Source organism: Misgurnus anguillicaudatus, chromosome 12 (genome assembly GCF_027580225.2).
Source record: "Misgurnus anguillicaudatus chromosome 12, ASM2758022v2, whole genome shotgun sequence".
In the NCBI taxonomy this organism is placed as follows: Eukaryota; Metazoa; Chordata; class Actinopteri; order Cypriniformes; family Cobitidae; genus Misgurnus; species Misgurnus anguillicaudatus.
The window spans coordinates 4,615,421-4,640,081 of record NC_073348.2 but is presented as its reverse complement, the minus strand read 5'-3'; the positions used below and the strand labels follow the sequence as shown (position 1 = coordinate 4,640,081).

General features: G+C 36.5%; 1 protein-coding gene and 1 long non-coding RNA gene across 2 annotated transcripts in view; both read left to right on the top strand.

Annotated features, from left to right (window-relative positions):
* LOC141368955 (uncharacterized) overlaps window positions 1–22,408 on the top strand; it is a 246,497-nt gene extending 224,089 nt beyond the window's left edge. The window contains exon 2 of the mRNA XM_073873799.1: window positions 19,405–22,408. Coding sequence (XP_073729900.1) covers window positions 19,473–20,477 — 1,005 coding nt within the window. The 5' untranslated portion in view covers window positions 19,405–19,472 and the 3' untranslated portion in view covers window positions 20,478–22,408. The remainder of the gene's footprint in view (window positions 1–19,404) is intronic.
* LOC129440786 (uncharacterized) lies at window positions 625–3,988 on the top strand. Its single transcript, XR_012372694.1, has 4 exons — window positions 625–1,082; window positions 1,295–1,398; window positions 2,691–2,762; window positions 2,847–3,988. It is a non-coding gene; the product is annotated as an uncharacterized lncRNA (long non-coding RNA).
* Window positions 22,409–24,661: the final 2,253 nt, after the last annotated feature.

The window sequence follows — 24,661 nt, the reverse complement described above, 5'->3', positions numbered from 1 at the left end:
TCTAAAAACTGCACTAGAGGTACACTACTAATAAATATATTTTTAATTACACTTTTTATAAGTATGCTTAACTCAAGCATACTTTTAATGTATTTCTAAAAAGTGCACTAGAGGTACGCTGGTAATAAATATATCTTTAATTACACTTTTTATAAGTATGCTAAACTCAAGCATTATTTTAATGTATTTCTAAAAAGTGCACTAGAGGTACGATGGTAATAATTATATCTTTAATTACACTTTAAAAAAGTATGCTAAAGTCAAGCATACTTTTAATGTATTTCTAAAAACTGCACTAGAGGTACACTACTAATAAATATATTTTTAATTATACTTTTTATAAGTATGCTTAACTCAAGCATACTTTTAATGTATTTCTAAAAAGTGCACTAGAGGTACACTGGTAATAAATATATCTTTAGCATACTTTTTTAAAATGTAATTAAACTCAAGCATACATTTAACGTATTTCTAAAAAGAGCACTAGAGGTACGCTGGGAATAAATATATCTTTAATTACACATTTGAAAAAAAAATCTGTTAAACACAAGCATACTTTTACAGAAGTTTTGGTGTATTGAGAAAAAAACATATATTTTTTAAAAACATGTACATTAATTTTAATAGGGTAACATTGCAATTTCAACATCATATCATTGAACATGCATTATATATTAATTTAACAAAGTTAATCCACATAAATTTGTTAGTGTTTATATTCAAACAAGACACGTGACGGACGTGACTAAACCTCATTGGTTCTTGGGATTCAGTACGTCACATTGGCTTCCTGATTCTGTTGTTCGACACACAACGTGCGTGATCGTTGGTAAATGTGGATTAAAAGTTGAAACTAAAACTGTTAAATTATATATAGTGATCATCAGAGGACTTGGCTGAAACAACGCGATTCACATGGATTACTTCGGCGATGGTTTTTATTGTTGTTGCGATTAACTTTTTGAAATGTGAGCAGTTTTTAGTTCAAGTATCAAGTGGATCTGACATCGAGGGGAAATATACGTTTGGATTTCATTAAAGTACCTCGGTTTTTGTTTGAAGATGAATGAGAGAACATGAGGGTAAGTTAAGTGATGACAGATTTTTGCTTTTTTATTTTTAGTGAACTATTAAATAAGTAGAACATTTAGTATTACAATATGTCTTTATTTTAACCCAGCTTCTTCAATGTTGTGTGGCTTTTGGAACATAATTTACATTTTTTTGTAAGTAAATTTAGGCATTTCATTTCTCTTGTTGTATTTCAGAAATCTTAACAGCCTGTCTTTTTTAGCACAGCGGCATTCAAATTGACCAATCAGAGCCGAGAATTTCTAATAAGTCGAAGTAGAGATGAACAGATGAAGATACGGCCCATAAAAATACTTATTCTTGGTTGTAAGTTTTTAGTTCTACAGTATTCTTATAACATTTAGATCACTTTTACGTTTTTCTAATGCTAATGTTTAAAGAGTAACTACCCTAAACCAACTTTTTTTAGTTAATGATCTGTAGAATGATGCTTTATTAGTGTAAGTTTTGGATATAAAGTGTTTCAATACTACAATATATGCTGCCCTCTTCAGGTTGAACGGTGGCTACTGCAGTTTAATTTTCCTATTGGATGTTGGGTCCAAAAAATATGTTGTGACTAACCAGGTTCAAGCTCACTACACCCTTGTTACGATCTCACCACACACTTGGTACAAGCTTAGTTCGTCCTCTCTATCTCCATTGGGATCTGCCAACTTTTCTTGCATTTTTCAAATATTGCCAGTGGGTGGAGTCAGGCTCTGACCAGGGGTTTAGTTACGCTTCAATGCAATGCTAGTACTAGACTAAAAGGTATGTTTGAGCTGTCTTCTCTGAAAATAACTGAAAATAAAATTTACCATAGTCCTTTTTGCTTTGTTTTTTACATCCTCTAATGTTTCAAGATACTAACTCAAAAATAACCAAGTAAAAATGTTTTGACAATCGGCGTGAATATACCACAATAAAACAGTAAATCTTAGAACAGAACTCTGAATGTCACATTTTACACTATCAGCATCATATCATAATATGTAATTCTGTTCGTTTAACTTTTTCCTCATATAGCAGTAACAGTGAGATCTCACTTGTCTCTCTTATTTCACCTGACACTTTTACACAACATTACAAAGACATTAATATATTACTAACGTGATTAGCCTGCTGGACGAATTGTAAAAAACAGCACAATGCAAGCACTGCTAGAACAGGCTAGCTGAATATATCTTAATGATTACAGAGACAAGACAACACATAAAACTTGCAACCTTTCTCAGTTTGCACATCTGGACAATTCTTCACACATCATAGGTTGTAAATTTGGGTAAATCCAGCAAACGAGTAAATTTTAGTGATTCTGCTGTCACTCTGCTTTAAATCTCCCGTATCGGAAACTTAAGTGCAACCTTGAGTCAAACGTGGAAGTTAAGCGTGCATAGAGTCCATTGGCATGACTTCTGATTTCCTTAAATCTCCTTAAACAGAGGCGAACTTTTCTTGTAAGCAAGACCACAATAGACATGTCAATGGAAAATGCCCTTGATTAAAATAAAACACAATTATCAAAGTAAAGCATATCCTGTAATACACACAGGTTGCATTATATGAGTGTCAGTGAGTTAAGCCTCCTATAACTCTATGTTCAATGTAACTTGTAGAGTGCCATGTAGTGACGGATCAAACGGACACTCAAGTCAAGCTTGATGAGGACACAGTCAAAGCTTTAAAAGGTAAACTGAGGAGTTAACAAAATTCTAATGCATATCTATGTTCATTAATTATTGGTTAATTTTTATTCTGTTTCCTTTTCAAAGACCTTGTGATTAAGTCTTCAGTGTCTGAATGGCAAGAAGAAGTGACCCTCCACTTAAACGTGACATTTAAACTGCTCTGTGTTTTGGTTCAGCCATTTGCAGGTTTATCTCGAGTTAGTTCAAATGCACTTCTGCATTTTTCCCAGTAAATGTTTGTTTAGAGAATTACATTATTAGGATTATATGAATATTCAATGGTTGCATATAGTGTACTTTTCATATTGATGTATAAATGTTCCACAATTTGATAAAAGTAGCTCATTGCATTTCACTGATCTTTGTTTTATATTGTAAAATCATTTCAATAGCAGTAAATAAATACATACTTAGTTGTTTCTTTAACATTTAATTAGTTGTTTATGATGGAAGAAACTGGTTTGTATGTATGACTACAGAATAGGTATCATTTTAGAATGAGTTAAAACATGTTTTGGTGGCAAACATGCAGGTAAAATACTACATGTATAACATTCTAATAGTATACTGTACTGTAATTCAAATGTCACGTACAGTACATTCGAAATGATTTATTTTATGTGTACAAATGTGTGGGCAATATATTATTATTTCATTTTGTATGCTATATTATTTATGTAATATTATTATATCTGAAATTATTAAATTATATTTATAAATGTTTAAAAGGTGGGTTCAAATGTGCTTCAAGTTGTAACTGAATACAATTTTAGAAAATAGCACAGTTGAGTACACTTTAGATTGTCTTAAGTTTGTCTTAACAAGTACTAAATACTATTTTTTAGTATATTAAGCACAATTTACTGCACGAAAATAAAGCGCTTTTGGTACCTTAAGGTTGTGAACTTACAGTGTATTTTAGTGAACTTTTTCACCTGGGAATACATTTGGTATATTATTTTAACATACTACTAGTATATTTTAAAGTAGATTCGTAAATGTTTAAAGGTGGGTTCAAGTTGTAATTAAAGATATTTTTTAAATACAGACCTAGTATATTAAAATGACATTTTAGTTCAACTTCATGGTGTCTCAAAATAGCACAGTTGAGTACACTTAGATGGTCTTAAGTTCATCTTAAAAAGTACTTAATACTACTTTTTAGTATACTAAGTTCAAAATTAGTGTGCGAAAATAGAGCACTTTTAGTATAATGTGGAAAGTGTATTTAAGTGAACTTTTTTCACCTAGGAATACATTTGGAATATTATTTTTACATACCATTAGTATACTTTAAAGTATATTTAAAAATGCTTAAAGGTGGGTTCAAGTGTACTTCAAGTTATAATGAAATATATTTTTTTAAATACAGACATAGTATGTTAAAAATACATTTTAGTTCAACTTCATGGTGTCTCAAAATAGCACAGTTGAGTACACTAAGATGGTATTAAGTTCATCTTAAGAAGTACTAAATACTACTTTTAAGTATACTAAGTTCAAAATTAGTGTGCGAAAATAGAGCACTTTTAGTATATTGTGGAAAAGTGTACTAAGTGTACTTAAATAAAATGTATTTTAGTGCACTTTTTTTTCACCTGGGTATACTTTTTCATTTTCATACGAGCCTTTGAGTGAAAGAGGGGAAATAGTAAACAGCCATTCAATGTTTGGCTAGGACCTTATAACTATAGGGATACATACAATCTTTAGGTGAAAATCAGCTAGACAAATTTAAAGGCTGATCAAGAACTTATGTTGTTAGGTGTGACTACCTTTTCTGAAATCAAATCAGACTCTTATTAATCTGACAGGAAGAAATGCATAATGAAAATTGGGGGGTTTGAATTTGGTATCTACAGAGGAAGTTAGAAATCCAATGATGGTACTAAGCTAAAAAGCAAATATATATGGCATCGAACAGCTATGGCAGAAAGGAAAATAAAATAGATAAAAGAAATAAATTGAAAAAACACCATAGGATACTATAATAGGTAAACAAGAAAAAGCTGTGAGAATAGAAAAAAGAAATAACTAATTATTGTAACAAACATACGATTTAAGGAAACAAATCTAAATTGTATCTAGTCACGATTTAAGAGCAATTAATGACAAGAAAAGATTGATGATCCAAAAATTTACATACTTTGCTTACAAGTGTTTCTCCATTTGATAAACATTTTTACTGTGAATTATGATTTGCATAAGAAGTAGATACTTGTATTTACGTATTTAATTATAAGGGAAAATATTATACAGGTTTAGAATGGATGAACTACTATTCCAACATGCGGAAAGTTAATTTGGTTGATTAATGCTAAAAAGTTGATAAAACGATTGGTTGTTATTGAGTTATAGGGACACAGGAGAACAGTTGATTTTGCCAGCATGGGCAAACAGATGTGGAAGCTAAAAAGGGCCTCAGAGTGTCAGGAGATCTTTTTAGATTGTATAAGAAGTGAAAAATCTCAGTCATAAAGATTATTATCATAGATGTACATGGGGCAAATAAGTGGAATGAAAATAAATTATTTGATTCATGAGAAAAATAAAGATTTTGAGTTGAGATAAAAAGGGAAAAACTGATGTGACGGGTAAGAGAGAAGAAAAATTTGACTATCATCTATTATCACAAAGGATGGTAGATAAAAATGTATAGAAAAGGAATAATCATCAAAGCCATACTTAACAAAATGTGTGAAAATACTAATCATAACAGAATTGATGTTTTACCTTGTATTAATTAAACTAACAACCGTACACCTTTAACATTGCATGAAATATTCGCCGATAGACATATGCGTATTGTAAAAACATCTGGAATTAAGTGTTATATGAACAAACTAATTGTCTATGTATTGAGTTATTTGTGTACAGAAAAAGCTGAAAGGAGTTGAGGAGGAGATGAGAAAACATGACTTGATGAGTGCGGGATGATCTAGCTTATCTGAGGTTCGAGAGGTCGGAGGAGGCCAAACACGGCCACAGGTGGCCTAACTGGGGGAGACAGGATGAGACCAGCCCGAGAACGTCCAAGTGGGAGGAGCAGCCAATGTAGCAGAGCTCGTAGGAAGGAGAGAAGGAGAAAGAATGCCAATGATATAAAAGAAGAAACATCAAAACCAAATCAAAGTTAAAGCAATTCAAGTATACCGACGAATGGAGAGCAAAGTTTTGAGCACCGAGAGGAAAAAGTGAAAAAGAAAAATTGTCAAAAGAAATTGAATTGAAAAGAACGAAACTGATTACTACAGAAGATTTGCATTGCTACAGTCAATTAAAGAACGAAACCGATAACTACAGAAGATTTGCATTGCTATAGTCAATTAAAGAACGAAACCGATTACTACAGAAGATTTGCATTGCTAAAGTCAATTAAACTTCCTGGTGATGGACTTTTGCCTTAAAGGAGGCCCAGTGAAAGATCTGCAATAATTTCAAAGGAACAGACTCTGAACGAAAGACTGAAAACATAGAGACATTGAACAGAGAACATAAGGTGGACATTTTATGGGAAACATCCCAAAGATAACAATGATACAAATGGGGAATATTTACAGTTAAGGAAATATATTTGCAAAACCAGATTCCAATAATGCAATAACATTTTCAAGTCCACATACTTTGGGGTGATAAATTCAACAAGAATTCTTATGGATTACGAGAAAAAGTTTAAGGTCAATTTATCTGGATAATATTTAGGTCTTTTGGGAAATTCTGAGTTTAAAAATACATCTGGTAGGCCACAATTTGGAAATTTGTGTCAATGGACGTAAATAACAAAACACTAAAAATAAAAAAGAAAGGATAGATATTTCAGAATGGTACAGTAAAAATTCTGAATGGTACAGTAAGATTACAATCAAGAAAATATAAGCCTTGTGGAATTATAGACTTAAGAAAATTAAATAGGAAATGCTTTATAACAAGAATTTTGAATGAATCAACTAAAAAACCTCTAGATCTATTATGAAGACATCAAAAAGTATAACTTAAGGTGTAAAAGTGAGAAGAGAAATGCTATTAGAAGAATAATATAATCAAATCAAAGAAACATATACATTGAAGATATTTGAAGATCAAATAATATCGATTGGAGAATTATTTTGGATTTGTAGAAAAAGAAAATGTTTGACCTCGTTATCATTAGGAGAGAGAGAAAAAGTACTTAAATATGAGGGAGATAAGAAATCACTACAAAAGAAGGGTATTTAGAATCCTTATAAAAGGATGAACACAACAATTAATCATCAATTATATGTAGATTCTGTTGATCAAATTAGATTAAGGCATGGGATTAAGCTAAATAAGGAATTTAATAAAGTTTTGTCAGAATAAGAATACAGAATAAATAAATTATGTACAGTACTACAATCAAAAAGTAGATTATTAAGTTTACAAATAAGGCATTAATTTATCTTAGGATAACAACTAGATGCAGCCATTAGAAATACATGATAACATATACTGAATCAATTTTAATTAAAGGTTAGTGGGTAAATGAGGCGTAGGTGTCTGGTTAGAGAACCAAATGGAAGTTAAAATATTAGGATGATGGAAAATTTACTTGAAATTAACAAGAATATTATCAGGACTTACGTTACAAGACAGTAATGAATTTACAAATAGTAAACGAGAATTCAAGCACCTCTGATGAGGATGGGAAAAATTCATTTAAATTGTTATCAAGAATTATTATGCATGATTTACTTAGTTGTATTATTGGTTATTTCCATTTACTAGTTTTATTTGAATTAATTACATTTATGTTAGGGGTGGAACGGTACACACAAGTCCCGGTTCGGTTCGTACCTCGGTTCAGGCTTCACGGTTCGATTCACTTTCGGTACAATGGAGGAAAAAAGCAAAACAAAAATGAAGGCATTTTTTTAAGCTAATCTTAAAAACATAGGTGTCCTTATCAGTGTTATTTTGAGATGTCATGAATATGAACTGAAATGCATTTAACATACTATCTCGTATTTCAAAAATATATACCACTTTAAGTAATCTTGTACTCATCTTTCATACAAATATGGGTTCAAATGTATTACAAGTGTTACCTAAATACATTTTTAAATTACATTTTTGTCCTTATTTCATATTAATGTACTAAAGAACAAAAAATAGGCTTGTAGGATGAATTAATAGGTGTGTACGACTTCACGAGGCGCTGCAAGAAACGACAAGTGGATGACGTTAGAGTAACGCGAGAGCGATTTGAAATCAGCCTCCTCCGCAAGATTTCTCGCAGTACTCTGATGCTGATGGCGCTGCGTAAAGTTGAGCACGCTTAAAAAACTGAAAGCAGCTGAACTCGACAGAACTGCCCTGCGTATGCCTGTTGTATATAGCAGGACAATTTATCTCCTACTTCTCAGCATGAGAAATACAAAGTGTGGCATTTGAACTGACTGAAATGCGTGTTTGTCAAGGTGAATGCGTGAGACTTGAGAGCCCTGTAATAGATGTATTTCCACTCACATACCTAACAACGCCGACGCACTGTCCTCGTCTTTTCCACCACTCTCTCGCCTGTATTATTGTAACTGACTGGAAAACTGAAGTTTTGCCAAACTTGCGATCTTAAAGGGGCCGGCGGATCCTCACCACCATTTGCCATACTCGCTGTCGCTGCTATTTCACTCACTGGACCGTGAACCTGACAAAAAACTGCAGAGTGCCAGAATGTAGACGGTCTCTGATAGAGCGCATACATAGGCGGAGCTCGGCTGCATTGGCGCCAGTCAGAGCTTCAGAGCTAAAGCGGGGCAACAGATTAGCTGTCCATAAAGAACCCGCGTATCTAACAGTAGTTCCGCATTACATTAATTATTTTGCACGCAAGTTTTTTTTTATTTTCATACCGTGTATTCTCCGTTTAAATTCATGCACCGAACCGTGACCCCCGTACCGATTCGGTTCGAAACGAATACATGCAGGCCAGCTGACAGTCTTGCCTGGGCCCGGGACAAGATAATCTTGGAGGGCCCCTCGGCCCCCCTACTTTTTACTGGTAACAAGACATTTGGCATTATCAGATTCATGACCCACGAATATTGCATTATTATACATTGTATTCAACATTTAAATAGTAAATAAATGTAGTACTGACACTATATACTGACACAAAATAACTTTTATTTATATAACGTCAACCCGTTTCTTTTAAAAACCTCTATTTTCTGCTCTTTTCTTCTCTTTTCTTTTCTTTTCTGAGCACCGGACTTGTGCTGAGTCTGACCAGATATTTTGAGCGTACTGAACTTCAAATCAAATGACATCATAAAATTTTGATCAGTGGCCAAACCATTTTTGTGTTGGGCGGGGGGTTTCTTGACCACTATTTCAAGTATAGGAAGAAAACAAATACAACGTTTTTTTTTTATGTATCTCAAGTGCGGTCACCTCCATGGGTGTTGGAGCAGAGGCACATTTTGTGTTGTTTTGGCTGTTTGCCAAAATGTATTCCAGTTACAGTCATATTATGAATATTGTCTTACAGTGCACACTCTCAGCTTTATTTTGAGGGTATTCACATCCATAATGGCTGAAGGATTTAGGAATTACAGCCATTTAATATGTAGCTCCCCCTTTTCAAAAGTAATGGGACAGTTGACGGGTATTGTCTATTTGTTAAATAATTTCCTCATGAATAACAGATGTTAAAGGTCTGGAGTTGATTTTAAGTGTGGTATTTGCATTTGGAAGCTGTGGCTGTGAACCCAAATCATTTGATTCAGGGACATCTCCATGCAAGTGATACAGACCATAATTAGGTTTCAAAAACACAACAAATCCATCAGAGAGATGGCAGGAACATTAAGAGTTGCCACATCAACAATTTGGCACATCCAGATAAAAAAACAACACAGTGGTGAGCTTATCAACATTAAAATCCTGTATGTCTAAATGGGATAACAGTGGTGGATGATCGCATTATCCTCTCCATTATAAAGAAAAACCATCATAACTGTAACTGGAATACATTTTGGTAAACAGCTAAAATAACACAAAATGTGCTTCTGTTCCAATGTTTGTGGAGGTGACTGTATTAGATTTTTTTCCACAAATATGCCTATTTTCTTTATTTTTTAACAATTGCAGTGTTTCCGACAGGATTTTGACAGACTGTGGCGGCGATGACGTCACACGCCGATTAGCATATATGTGGCGTCATTGCGTCGTGTTTTACTCTTTAATCTGTCACATTATATTGCATTTTAACACAACTGAATGCTATTTTTACATATTATTTGTTCTGTTGTCTATAAAATAGTTACTAAACAGGACCCAGTAACGACCCAGTGACTCATTGTTAATGTATGTTAATGTCAATGTAAATCCAATCTCTTTCTTTAACTGCTGCTAAAAACGCGCCCTCATCTGACAAAATCATCATACATTTACATTGAGGCTGTACTGATGTTGCTCTTCTCATCAGTGTTGTTGCGTTATGAGCGCTTTTTTATTTTAAACACGAGTGGTAGTTTTATTGTATATCATCGCGTATAGCGCAAAAATTTGTTGCAAATTCAGAATATGAGAGGATACACGGTTAGTGTTACTACAGAACACGTGCACGAGCATACCACATCATAGGTAGGGAGAGAGCTCGGACACAGACTCACACCAGAACGGGTATGTGTGGTAATGCTGACCTTTTGTTTAATTCACTCATGATGAACTCGATCAGTCATCTTCTCTATAACATGTGACATCCGTGACTGTTGACGTTTACGCGAAAAAGAAAGTAAAAAGAACGCGGAGTTAAAATACTTTTGACTGTAGAGAGAGCCGCGCTGCTTGCAACAGGAGAGAGAGGGGAGGGGCGCGCGCTGTTGAGGCGCTGCATGCAACGAGAGGGAGGAGGGAGGCGCGCTGAGCGCTCACTACAATGAATACAGTAGAATTAAAATGTAAATGGTAATCATGAAAAATCTATTTGTGGCGGCCAGTGTTGATTCTATGGCAGATAAATCAATGTATGGAAAACACTGAATTATTCATTAGTTTCAAGTACTGGGCCCCCCAAAAACCTGGGCCCGGGCCAACCGACCCGTTTTTCCCCCCATGTCGGCGGGCGTGAATACATGTATTGTTCCACCCCTAATTTATGTGTGTATTATGCAATCTTTACTTAGTTTATTATTGGTTATTTACATTTACTTGTTATATTTGGAATACTTTACTTTCATTTGTGTTGCAATATTTACTTAGTATATTAGTGGCTCACATTTTATTGTGTTATTTGAATTAATCTACATTTATTTGTGTTTATTATGCCATCTTTACCTAGTTTTATTATTGGTTATTTTTATTTACTTTGTTTATTTGAATCAACTTACATTTATACTTGTTTATTATACTTAATTTTTCAACCTGATCTCACGAATTTCTGTGTCATAGTCACGGAATTTTGTGCAAATTTTTCCGTGGCATTCTCACGGATCTCCGCATTTTTCCGTGGCCCTGCTACGGACTGTCTTTTCCGTGGCATTCTCACGGATTGGTTACTCAACTGTTTTGTCCTTCTTACCCTTTTCGCTTCGGTTTAGGGTTAGATTTACATGAAATGACATCCCTACCCAAACCCAACTCTAACCCCAACGCCAGGGGACAATTGTTTAAAGTTTAGAAAATATAAAAGAATAAATCAGAAAAAATAGTATAAACCAATAGTTAAAGGGACATACTAACGCAAACACCAAATATAACCCTAAACCGAAGCGAAAATGGTTTGAAAATAGGAAAAAGCAGTTGAGTAACCAATCCGTGAGAATGCCACGGAAAAAGAGTCCGTAGCAGGGCCACGGAAAAATGCGGAGATCCGTGAGAATGCCACGGAAAAATTAGCACAAAATTCCGTGACTATCCCACGGAACTTTGTGAGATCATGTTGTAATTTTTACTTTTTATGATTCAATTCAGTATCAATTAGTTATATTTACTCGTTTTGAATTTGAACATTAATCTTTAACATTTATTTTGTGTTTATTATGCATACTTTACTTTTGTTTTATTATTTTTTACTTTGATTCATTAACGTTGACTTTACATTTACGATGCTTTATCATATACTCTACATAGGTAAAACGATAACTGTAAGCGTAGAACCAATTGCGCACAAACTGTTTAGGGCTTAAGTACTTTTACTTTTACATTCAAGTCAAAATGAGAATGGAAAGATGTTTGTCTTATTGTCCATAGTTCGAAGTGCAGTGGCATAATTTAGTAATTGGTAAGGTATAGTGGCTTTCTTTAGCCACAAGATATTAATAATTGAAACGCTGAATTATGAAACTGCACTCCGGATTAAAATAAACAGGAAAGGTGAGGCTAAATTAAGCCTCAGAGCGGGGATTATGAAGAAGTTTTATTTTAATCCCAATCTACATTAATATGATGAATATGAGTTTACCATTATAATCACACGCAATTTGTTTACTATGAAGTTATGCAGGTCATGTGTTATGTTGTGTGGGTCAGGAGTTTAAAAGCCATCTGTGTGGTGCCTTAGGTGTTAGAAGTTTTAAAAGCCATCTGTGTGGATTTAAGAAAAGATGTGTGCATTCAGGTCTGGCACAAAGGGAATAGCCCAGGATCAAATAGGTCATGGGAAGGAGCCACGGGTCTGAGGAATGTCATGTGGGTCTTGCCTGAACAGAATCTTGCCTGAACAGAAACATATTGTTTTAACTATGAGGGGAGGGAACAAAGACCATATATATTTGCCAGGCCCTGGCTTGGAGGGTCAGACTGTTTTGGAGATTTCCTCCCAGGCCGGCAGACTGGGTTTGGGAGGAATTCTTCGGGCGGCCTCGGCTTATTATTTTGTCCGGAAAATAAAAGTCTATCTCTTGAAATCAGAACTTAAGACTGAAGATTGTTTCATTTGAGGAAAAGGAAAACCACAACAAGATCAGATGTGCTTCAACAGTAAACACTTTTTAAATCTAGATTAAAAACACATCTGTTTAACTCTGCATTTACTGAATGAGCACTTTGCTGCTTCACACTGATTGCACTTTTACCTCAAGTCACTTTTACTCCTGTTTTATTATTTTTAACATTTTAAACCGTTTTATTAAATTCACATTTATTTTCTTTAATTGTTATTTAGAATTCTCATGTATCGTTGTCTTTATTGTGATCTTATCGTGTAAATCTTATTTTTACATTTTCTTTTTTATATATTGTTTTATCATTTCTGTGTAAAGCACTTTGAATGACCTCTGTGTATGAAATGTGCTATACAAATAAACTTGCCTTGCCTAAATGACGTCTTGTGCTGGGTGGGGTATTTACAAATCGTCACACGCACGTGCATTGCTTTGAATTTGTGTGTGGTATTTTTGAGACCGTCCTGTCACGTCAAGATTCATAAATATAAATAGGCCAGCACATCCAACTCTACAAACCCAAACTCTCTCTCACCCAACAAGAGTGTGAACAGATCAGTTAGCCTTTCCAAAAAAGCCAGCAAAACACCAGGTAAGTGGCACGTGTGTGCAGGTTTGACTCAATGTAGTTAATCATCTCTAAAATTGCTTCCTAGGGCTGGGTAAAAATATTGATTCATCAATGCATTGCAATTATTTGTTTCTCAATTCAATATCGATTCATCAAATCCCATTAATCGATTCAGCCACCCTCGGCTAGTGAGAGCGTTCAGCGTTGTACAAGACGCGCTTTATCAAAACAGAAAGATCAAAGATGGCAAACAGCAGCACTTCTTTCAAGCCTGCACCAACAACGTGATCAAACATTAGTAATACTACACACATTATTTAAAAATATACTCAGGTACTTAATTGCTTGCGTATCTACTTATTATTGAATCGAATCGAATTGAACCGAAGCATCAAGAATCGAAATCGAATCAAATTGTGAAATTCCTAACAATACCCAGCCCTATTGCTTCCGGCAAGACTCAAAACACACCTACAGCCGGGGAAGACCGTTTCATCCCCACAAGACAAGACAAACAGATGGATGTGGCAAGCTTTCTTATTTCAAAAGAGAATGAGCCGATGGTTGAAGAGACCGCAGCCTTACTGCTAAGTCTTACCCGTTCCCCCTCGGTTTTGCGCGTTCATGTAAGGCATGGAACGTCAACTGGCGGCCCGCGTGCCAAATCCGGCCCGCCAGACATTTCCGTCCGGCCCCCAGAATAATACTGAATTCAGGAAAAATCTAATAAGAGGAAAAATATGTTTCTATATTTATTTATTTTTAAATCAAATAAAAAATGCCTACTGAAATGTAGCTTGTGCCATAGCCTGCTTTCAATGAAAAATGACGATAAACGCGTTGCTCTCATTGAACATCTTTTATTGTTTCACGTGCTCATTTTTTCACAAATATCAAAAATGTCCTCGCCTGGGATTTGCGCACAATTGCGGTGTCTCAATAACAACCATCAACATAACAGAGAAGAACATGAAAAGTGCAAGCCTTGCACATCAACAACTAGCTAATGACAAATAAAAGGGACAGGCCTCAGTTATTAGAAATTTTACTATTTACATCAAATTAAAGTAGCCTGTGATCCAACGAATAAACACAAATAAAGAAAATCCCAAAACTAAAATACGCACGTTTGCTTAATGGGAGAAGTTACATTTCCCCATTAACACTATCATTTTGACATCTAACAGCTGTTAGGCTTATGCGCAAGCAGACATTTCCGTCCGGTCCCCAGAATAATACTGAATTCAGGAATAGCCTAGTAAGAGGAAAAAATATGTTTCTAAATTTATTTCTTTTTAAATCAAATAAAAAATGCCTACTGAAAAGTAGCTTGTGCCATAACATGTTTTAACCAAAAAACGCGTTGCTCTCATTAAAGCTCACGTAACACACGCTGTTTCTGCATTTCTGATGTTAATCTGGAGTACCTATAGAGTAGTATGACATCCTTTATATCTCTGAAGAGTCTTTAGTTTAATCAGATTTATAAAAGAAAGATTAGCTTTACCGAATCTTTCCGATAACGTACGAAAAAATGAAGAAGGAGGAGTTATAACACGGGAGGAGCGATTACGAGTCATGCAACACTATACAACACTGTTTTAACTTATGATTCACTACATGTTCGTGTCATTTATATAATATACACGCGCCTATTTCCAACATAAGACAGAAGTCTTACTTACCACGTGTAACTCGTCATGACCCGGTTCTGAAAATCCACCGCATCAAACACACACGCAAAACTCCGCTGCTAATCCGGATAATAAACTATATCCATTCTTTCCATAAGGCTGGATGTCTTCTCCTTACATCCAAAAACACACTTCTTGTTGTGCCATTGTTGACTTTTGAAATTAAACAAAGCTGAGTGGCGTGATAAGCTGTTAGCAAGCTCTAGCGTCTACCGCTGACTGACGGCTGGGCGGGGTTTTCCGGGGGAAGTTTTCCGGCGGAAGCCCATATAAAGAAGTGATACGTATCGAAAACCCCTGAAACGTCAGTTAGAACCGTAATCGAAAAAAATTAGCCGAAACTTGTACGAACCCTGGCGAAGTGCATTCGGCACAGAAACACGCCCAACTGCATTTTTGACACTTTGCCTACGTTTAGCATGAGGAAACAACTCTATAACTGTGTTAATAAGTCAGAATGCTTGAAATACCATAAAACCCCCCCTTTAAAGTACATGAAAATCAGATTTTGTGCTGTATCAGTAGTTATAGGAACATCTGGCTTGATGTATAGTGTTTTAGATTGACCTAAAAGAATGATCCATTTCACTGAAGTTGAATGGTATCAGATTAAATGTGCCTTTTTTGACAGACACGAGCAAATGATGAAGAAAATAGTGGAGGTGGAGACGCCCTACTGCAGGTTCAGAACACGAATCTGGGGATTTCCACTTTCTGGAGTCTGGAGAAGTTTCAGAGCAATTTGGCCGGCATGAGGGAACTTGAGCAGGTGGAATAATAAAAGATGTTGTAACCATGTTCTTTGAGTTTTACAAAATCTGAGTATTTGATGCCGATTTTGTTAAAGGGATAGTTCACCCAAAATGAAATTTCTCTTTCATGTTGTTACAATGTTGTCCTGTGTACATTTCTTTGTTCTGCTGAACACAAATCAAGATATTTTGACATTTTTGTAACCAAACTGAATTGTTTTTTCATGTATGGAAGTCAGTAGTGCCTCAGATCTGTTTGGTAACAAACATTTTTCAAAATGTCTTTATTTGTGTTCAGCAGAACAGTGTTTGTTACCAAACCGATCTGGGGCACTATTGACTTTCATAGTAGTGTTTTTCATAGTATGGAAGTCAGTAGTGCCTCAGATCTGTTTGGTTACAAACATTTTTCAAAATTTCTTCATTTGTGTTCAGCAGAACAGTGTTTGTTACCAAAACAATCTGGGGCACTATTGACTTCCATAGTAGTGTTTTTTCCTAGTATGGAAGTCAGTAGTGCCTCAGATCTGTTTGGTTACAAACATTTTCAAAATATCTTCATTTGTGTTCAGCAGAACAATGTTTGTTACCAAAGTGATTTGGGGCACTATTGACTTCCATAGTAATGTTTTTTCCTAGTATGGAAGTCAGTAGTGCCTCAGATCTGTTTGGTTACAAACATTTTTCAGAATTTCTTCATTTGTGTTCAGCAGAACATTGTTTTTTACCAAAACGATCTGGGGCACTATTGACTTCCATAGTAGTGTTTTTTCCTAGTATGGAAGTCAGTAGTGCCTCAGATCTGTTTGTTTACAAACATTTTTTAAAATGACTTAAGCACTGTTCTGCTGAACACAAATTGTTACTAAAACGATCTGGGGCACTATTGACTTCCATAGTAGTGTTTTTTCCTAGTATGGAGGTCAGTAGTGCCTCAGATCTGTTTGGTTACAAACATTTTTCAAAATGTCTTCATTTGTGTTCAACAGAACAGTGTTTGTTACCAAACCCATCTGGGGCACTATTGACTTCCATAGTAGTGTTTTTTCCTAGTATGGAAGTCAGTAGTGCCTCAGATCTGTTTGGTTACAAACATTTTTCAGAATTTCTTCATTTGTGTTCAGCAGAACATTGTTTTTTACCAAAACGATCTGGGGCACTATTGACTTCCATAGTAGTGTTTTTTCCTAGTATGGAAGTCAGTAGTGCCTCAGATCTGTTTGGTTACAAACAATTTTCAAAATATCTTCATTTGTGTTCAGCAGAACAATGTTTGTTACCAAACCGATCTGGGGCACTATTGACCCAACAGCAGAGCTCGTCACATCTCACATCTCAGAGGTCATACAAACTCAGTAAACCATGGGTCTTCAACCGGGGGTCCGCGGCCCCCAGGGGGTCCGTGACGGAACTGCAGGGGGTCCGCCAAATGATGTTTAACTACAAGCAATTTTTTGGTACAAAATTTAAAATACATGTACAAAACATTACATGTCCCCTTTAAGTTGTGCACGTGCGTGGCCGCATAGGTTTGAAGGCGCCCGTTCAGTTTAGCCAGCGGACCAAAATAAAATATCTGGATTATGTCCACTCAGGAAGCAGCAGTAGCGACAGAAATGTCATCATAAAACAGGTAAATCTTATGTGTGTCTTCCTTTCAGAATGTCATTTTAGAATCATTGCGACATGTTGTCTCTTCTATATTTCTGAACTTGGACGGCTGTTTCACGCGGTTCAGATTTAAAGCGCTAATTCAACAGGCAAATTACACCACACCGCGTCTGCATTTTAAACTGTGACAAAACTATCGCTCGCATTTAAAAATGAATGAAACGCGCGCCGTAATGGTGCTTTGTGCAAGATTTATAGTCAGGTTGAAATCCGCCTCTCAAAAAGTTGCCCCAAAGAGATGCGCGCGGACTCGTTGCATGTTGTTCTCCTGAGTCTGATATGAAGCTATGCAGAAAATAAACCTGCGTTACTCAAACTCGTGACAATGACGATACACGGGAAAGGCAACAGACCTCAAAATTATAAAGCAGCACAACATCTATCCCCAGCAGAATAGAGTCTTTGTGCCATTCACCATGATCAGTCATCTTTATAAACTGAAAGCCCTTGTCTAATTCACAGTAAAATGAAAATATAGTACACTGCAAATACCTTAAAATAATATTATTTTATTTTTATTTTTATTATTATTATATTAATATAAAAACAAACTCTACTTTAACAAAAAAAAATTATGCATGTTAATATAGTATCATGGCTGTGTGACATGTTTGTTTCTATATATAAAACAGTTCCAGTCCTTGATTCTGATTGGTCAGCAGTTGTACTTTACTCCACTTTGCGTTGTGCCTAATACGAAAAGGCAGCCTCTTGTACCTTACTGCTTACTTAAATATCTCTGTTTTACACATTTAGTATTAGGGGGTCCCTGCTCCATGCCTCTTTCATCTAAGGGGTCCGCGACCCAAAAAACGTTGAAGACCCCTGCAGTAAACGGTCACCATATAGTACATACATGCTCAGGACCAAGGACAGCTCCTAAAAACACCAAAAAAGAATACATGAGATTCTATATATTAACATGCATCGGGAGCGCGTGACAGCGCATCAGCTACCACATTTTCTGATCCTCGAATGTATTGAATATCCAGGCAGAAAGATTGTAGGAACAAAGACCACCGGACCAACCTATGATTTGGACACTGCAAAGAATTCAGAAAAGTCAATGGATTATGATCTGTATAGATAACAATTGAAATAAACAGCAAAATGTTGTAAAGCCCAAATAAGGGCTAACTATTCAACCACAGAATAGTTAAGCTGATAGTAGTTACATTTTCTTGAAAAGAAACTAACTGGATGGTCTACTTCAGGGGTTTTCAAACTTTTTGTGTGTGTGGACCACTATTTTTAATCAAGAATTTTCGCGGACCACCTCATAATAAAATATGTCTACACAAAGTCCTGAATTAATCTGCACCTCTAAATAGGCTTACTAGCACTAAAACTATAACTGGTCATTATATCGGTACAACAGTTTGTTAAAAGAAAGTTTACTGCACAAAAAAGGCTGCCACATATTTCATTTTTTTATTTACTCAAGCGCCCGAGGGCATGGTTCATTTGAACAAAGGGCTTTTTTCAATGAGTAGTATGAAATCCATACAGCAACAAAAACACTTGGACCAACAAGAACACTTGGACGCAAGAGTGGCAACACTGCTATCGGAGCTCCGCCGAGTTCATCATCTAAATCTTACTTTCTTACTATCTTGTTCCTATCTATATAATATAACTTACTAGTTCATCTTAGGAATACCTTACCGTGACGATTATTCAACAGTTTCAATAAGTGAAACGATTTAAACACCCAGTATTAGCATATAGCCCGGTAGCATTAGCAAACGAGGAAACGCTGCTCCGTGCATTGGAGCTCCGTCGAGTTCATAATCTAAATCCTATTTTCTTACTATCTCGTTCCTATCTATATAATATAACGTACTAGTTTATCTTAGGAATACTTTACCGTGACGATTTTTGAACAGTATTAATAAGTAAAACGATCTATCACTAGTAAACACCTAGTGCTAGCATATAGCCCACTAGCATAAACAAACGTGCCGGTTGAAGTTAGCACTTGCTCACTGTCTGTTTACTGTAAATCTGCCTTTTTCGATCTAATGGCGGACTCATCCGATGTATGTTTTTCAGACCTTTCCTCACCAGAGCGGGAAGCTGTGGAGGAGTTGTGTCCCGGCATTAGCACCAGGCGGTACAGCATGCCTCACATCACCCTGGCTCCAGGCACCCGGAGACGACCGAGGCACGCAACGAGCGAGCACCCATCTCGATGCAGCTTCACGGACCGCTGTCTGGCGAACGGAGACGCCATCGCCCAGCATGAAAACGGTAAGACTCCGCTTGTCATTGTAACCTGCACTACTTGCCACATGTACAGTTTAGCTTCTTCCGTCAGCATAGAGGGGTTTACATGTGCTAAGTGTATTGAAGTAGTAAGGCTGACGGAGAAGGTTGCAGAACTAGAAGCGCGCATCCGAACGCTAGTTGAGGACAGTAAGACCGCTAATGTTAATGTTACAAACACTGTTTCGGGTGCGCCTAGTGTTAAGCGTAATACACATGGCTCGGTTCCGACTTCAGAGTCAAGGCGGCTGACTAACTGGGTGACTGTCAGGCGGCCTAGTCGCATTCGGCATCCAAATCACGTTCCTGTTTTAATATCAAACAGATTTTCTCCACTCAGCTATACACCGGCTGAGACGTCTGTTAAAGGTGCCCTGGTTATTGGAGATTCTATACTCAGGAACGTTGGCATTGAGGCACCAGCCACCATAGTCGATTGTATACCGGGAGCCAGAGCGTCTGACATTAGATCCAAACTTAAAGTGCTGGCTAATGCTAACCGTAAGTTTTCTAAGATTGTTATTCACGCCGGCACGAATGACACCAGACTCCGCCAGTCGGAGATCACCAAAGATACTATTAAAGAGGTGTGTGAAATTGCAAAAACAATGTCAGACAATGTAATTTGCTCTGGTCCCCTCCCCGCCTACCATGGGGATGAAACTTACAGTAGATTAGTGTCTCTTCATGGCTGGATGTCAAAGTGGTGCCCTCAGCATAACGTAGGGTTTATAGACAACTGGAAGCATTTCCGGGGAAGGCCTGACCTGCTAAAGAGAGATGGGCTCCATCCGTCTCCGGAAGGAAGTGCTATACTCTCTGAAAATCTGACCAATAGTCTTACTTTTGATATTGTCTGACTATCCAGGGCCCAGGTCAGGAAACAGACAGATCGGCTTACCCATCAGTCTGTTAGCTGCCTTGACATGTCAAGATCACATATATCCCAGCACATAGAGCCTTTTTTAACAGAGTACCAACACATCTCGACTGTGTCTGTTCCTCGAACAAATAAATACAGAGCACCGTTTACCTCGTCTCGCACAAATCTTATTAACATAAAACTAGAACATAATACATTAACAGATGAAACTCAAATGTTAAAATTCGGCCTTCTTAACATTAGATCACTTACCAACAAAGAACCAATTATCAATGAAATAATTACTGACCAAAACTTAGATGCACTCTGTTTAACAGAAACCTGGCTTAAAGCAGACGATTACACCAGTTTAAACGAATCCACCCCACAAGACTATTATTATAAACATGTTCCTCGTCTAATAGGGAGAGGGGGTGGTGTAGCTACAATATACAATAAAATATTCAAAGTAAACCATAAATCCAACCTAAAATTTAATTCGTTTGAAATAATACTGTTAAATATGGAAATAACTGATCGCAACAACAAACGACTTTCGTTCATTTTAGCTACCATATATAGGCCTCCAGGCCACCACACAGATTTTCTTAAAGAAATAGCAGACTTCCTATCTGAGCTTACAGTCACTGTAGATAAAGCTCTTATCGTTGGTGATTTTAATATCCATGTGGATAATCCAAAAGATGCATTAGGACGTGCGTTTATGGATGTTCTAAATTCTCTCTGCATTAAACAAAACGTGTCAGGGCCCACGCATACTCGTAATCACACACTAGACTTAATTCTGTCACTCGGACTCAATATTAATGACATCGAAATATCACCCCAGAGCGATGCCGTTTCAGACCATTGCCTTGTGTCATGCACAATACTTCTAGATAGGACCGCTCAGTCTACAACATGCTACAGATTAGCCAGAACAATAATTTCCACCACTAAAGATAGCTTTATTAGCACTCTTCCAGACCTGTCCCAAATGAAACATGTAGCATATAATCGTGAATATATATATATTATAATAGAAAACCTGAACAACGTCTGCTCTAGCACGTTGGATGCCGTTGCTCCCATTCGAAAAAAGAGAATCAAACAAAAACCGCCAGCTCCATGGTATGACCATCATACTGCAGCCCTTAAAAAAGTAGCTAGAAAAATGGAAAGAAACTACCGAAGCACAAAGTTAGAAGTATGGCGTTCAGCATGGAAAGAGAGTGTTCAACACTACAGACAGGCTATTAAAACTGCCAGATCTACCTATCTCAGTACGCTTATTAAAGAAAATCATAACAACCCTCGTTTTCTATTTAGCACAGTTGCGAAACTGACTAGAAACAAAGAACAAACAGAAACCAATAGTAAACTCCAACACAATAGTGACGACTTCATGAACTTCTTTACTAACAAAATTATGTTTATTAGGGAAAACATAGAAACTATGCAAGCAGCCATCACCCTACCCAATAGTACATTTTCCACTAGATTACCAAACGAACATCTTGAGTCATTTAATCCTACTACAATAGAAGAGCTCTCTAAACTAGTAACGTCATCCAAATCATCGTCCTGTATACTAGACCCCGTTCCCACAAAATTACTAAAAGAGGTATTTCATGTAGTGGCAGACACTGTACTTAATATCTTTAACTCATCTCTAGAATTAGGATACGTTCCAACAGCTTTCAAACTAGCAGTTATTAGACCGCTCATTAAAAAGCAAAACCTTGACCAGGGAGATCTTAATAACTTTAGACCAATCTCAAATCTACCTTTTCTTTCTAAAATATTAGAAAAAGTAGTGGCAAGCCAGCTACACACATTCGTAGAAAATAATAATACATATGAAAAGTTCCAATCAGGATTCAGGCCCCACCATAGCACAGAGACAGCGCTGCTTAGAGTTACAAATGACCACCTCAGGAAACATAACATAAGTTTTCACTGCTATGCGGATGATACCCAGCTTTACATCTCGTCGCATCCTAGCGAAACCCACCAGTTTTCTAAGCTAACAGACTGCATTAGTGTTATTAGGGACTGGATGGCACAAAACTTTCTTATGCTAAACTCCAATAAAACAGAGATACTTATTATTGAACCGAATCGCTACAAACGTAATATGTCAGATTACAAGTTGCCCATAGATGGCTGCACGGTGGTGCCATCTTCCACGGTTAAGAATTTAGGCGTAATGTTCGACAGCAATCTATCTTTTGATAGTCATATCGCCAACATCTGCCGCACAGCATTCTTCCATCTTAGAAATATCTCAAAAATATGCCATATGCTGTCTGCATCAGACGCAGAAAAGCTTATACATGCTTTTATGACCTCTAGAATAGACTATTGTAACTCGTTACTCGGGGGATGCCATGCAAATCAAGTAAACAAGCTACAGCTGGTTCAAAACGCCGCCGCAAGAGTGCTTACTCGATCTAAAAAGTATGACCACATCAGTCCAATTCTGGCATCTTTACACTGGCTACCAGTTAAATATCGTATACAATTTAAAATATTACTAATCACCTACAAAGCCTTAAATGGCCTAGCGCCTTCGTATATTAAAGAACTACTATCAGAATTCAATCCATCACGTAAACTGCGCTCACAAAATTCTGGTCACTTAATTATCCCTAGAATATCAAAAGTGTCTAAAGGTGGTAGATCCTTTTCCTACTTAGCCCCTAAGCTCTGGAATGATTTACCAAACAATGTTCGAGTATCAGACACAGTCGATCAATTTAAATCTAAACTTAAGACATTCTTCTTTAACAAAGCATTCACATAAAATGTCCAGTAAATGTACATTTCCCGCAGTAGTTAGTTTGTCCAGAACAAAGCACTCACATACCTCATATGGGTAATATACTTATGCCGCAATAGTTAGCCTGTCTGGAACCGAGCCGACTTGAACCACTATAATGTTTGACACTTGCATTGCATGCGAACGACCCCTACGCTAATAGAATTCTGTTTTTCTCTCCCTGTCTCGTCCTCAACCACGAGGACCATGAGACAAACAGACCCAGTTCCGGTTGCTGTGAAGATCGTTGCATCACCGATCCACTGGCTGTCCTTCAACGTGATGACCAGCCGATGCCCGACCAACGACCACCGGCTAAACCAGTTTAATTCGCTTACCCGCCTCCTATCCCTACCGTTTCTATATATATATATATATAAATATATATTAATTCCTCCCAAGGGTTTTTGTCCTTCTAGGACTTTTTCCCATTGGGTTTTTTTTCCTAGAGGGTTTTTAATCCCAGGGAGAGTCAGCCAACTTTGGCTTAACTTAGCACTTTACAGTATACGTTACTTTATTAATATGCTCGCTTGTACGGTTTAACCGCTTTCTCTACTTCTTATATTATCTATTGATTTTCTGTGTTCTCCTCTACATCTTCTCATGTAAAGCTGCTTTGCAACAATTAACACTTGTGAAAAGCGCTATATAAATAAAATTGAATTGAATTGAATTGAATTGATATAGTCAACATATCAAACTGGAAATTAAAATAATAACAGGCGTTATTTATAAACATTTAGTTTAATATAAATTGCCTATAAAGGCTATGAATGAATGAATTATTTATTTTGAACAATTAAAAAAATAATTAAACAAAAGACAGCAACACATGAAATATCCATAAATAAAATAAAAACAAGTTGTCAAAAGGAAAAGCCATTGGAGTCCTAAATAAATGCTCAGCTAATGAGATGGATGATGTTGCTTTGCAGACGTTAATTTCTGCATGTCAGGTTCCAGTGATGCCAGCCTCATTCTGAGGTCTGGTTCAATATTAAGTCTGTTCCAATATTTTGTCTTTAACATGACCAGGGATGAAAATCCTGATTCACAGAGATAAGTTGTTGGAAAAGGCACAAGCCACTTCATGGCTTTGTCGGACAGCTCTGGGTATTCTGTGGCAACTTTCAGCCAAAAAGCAGGCAGGCTTTTCTCAGAAAAGTCCATTTTTAAAGCACTGTCACAGGACAGTTTGGCCAAGCTGTCTTGCTCTCTGGAGGTGAGGTTTGTCAGGATGTAGTCATCCAGGGTTGCAAACGGATTTCTTATCCAATTCGCTGTTGTGTCGGGGATTGGGAAATAAATCCGTAGCTGAGTTTTCAGCAAGTGCTGTCTAAAAAATCAGAAAGATTTGG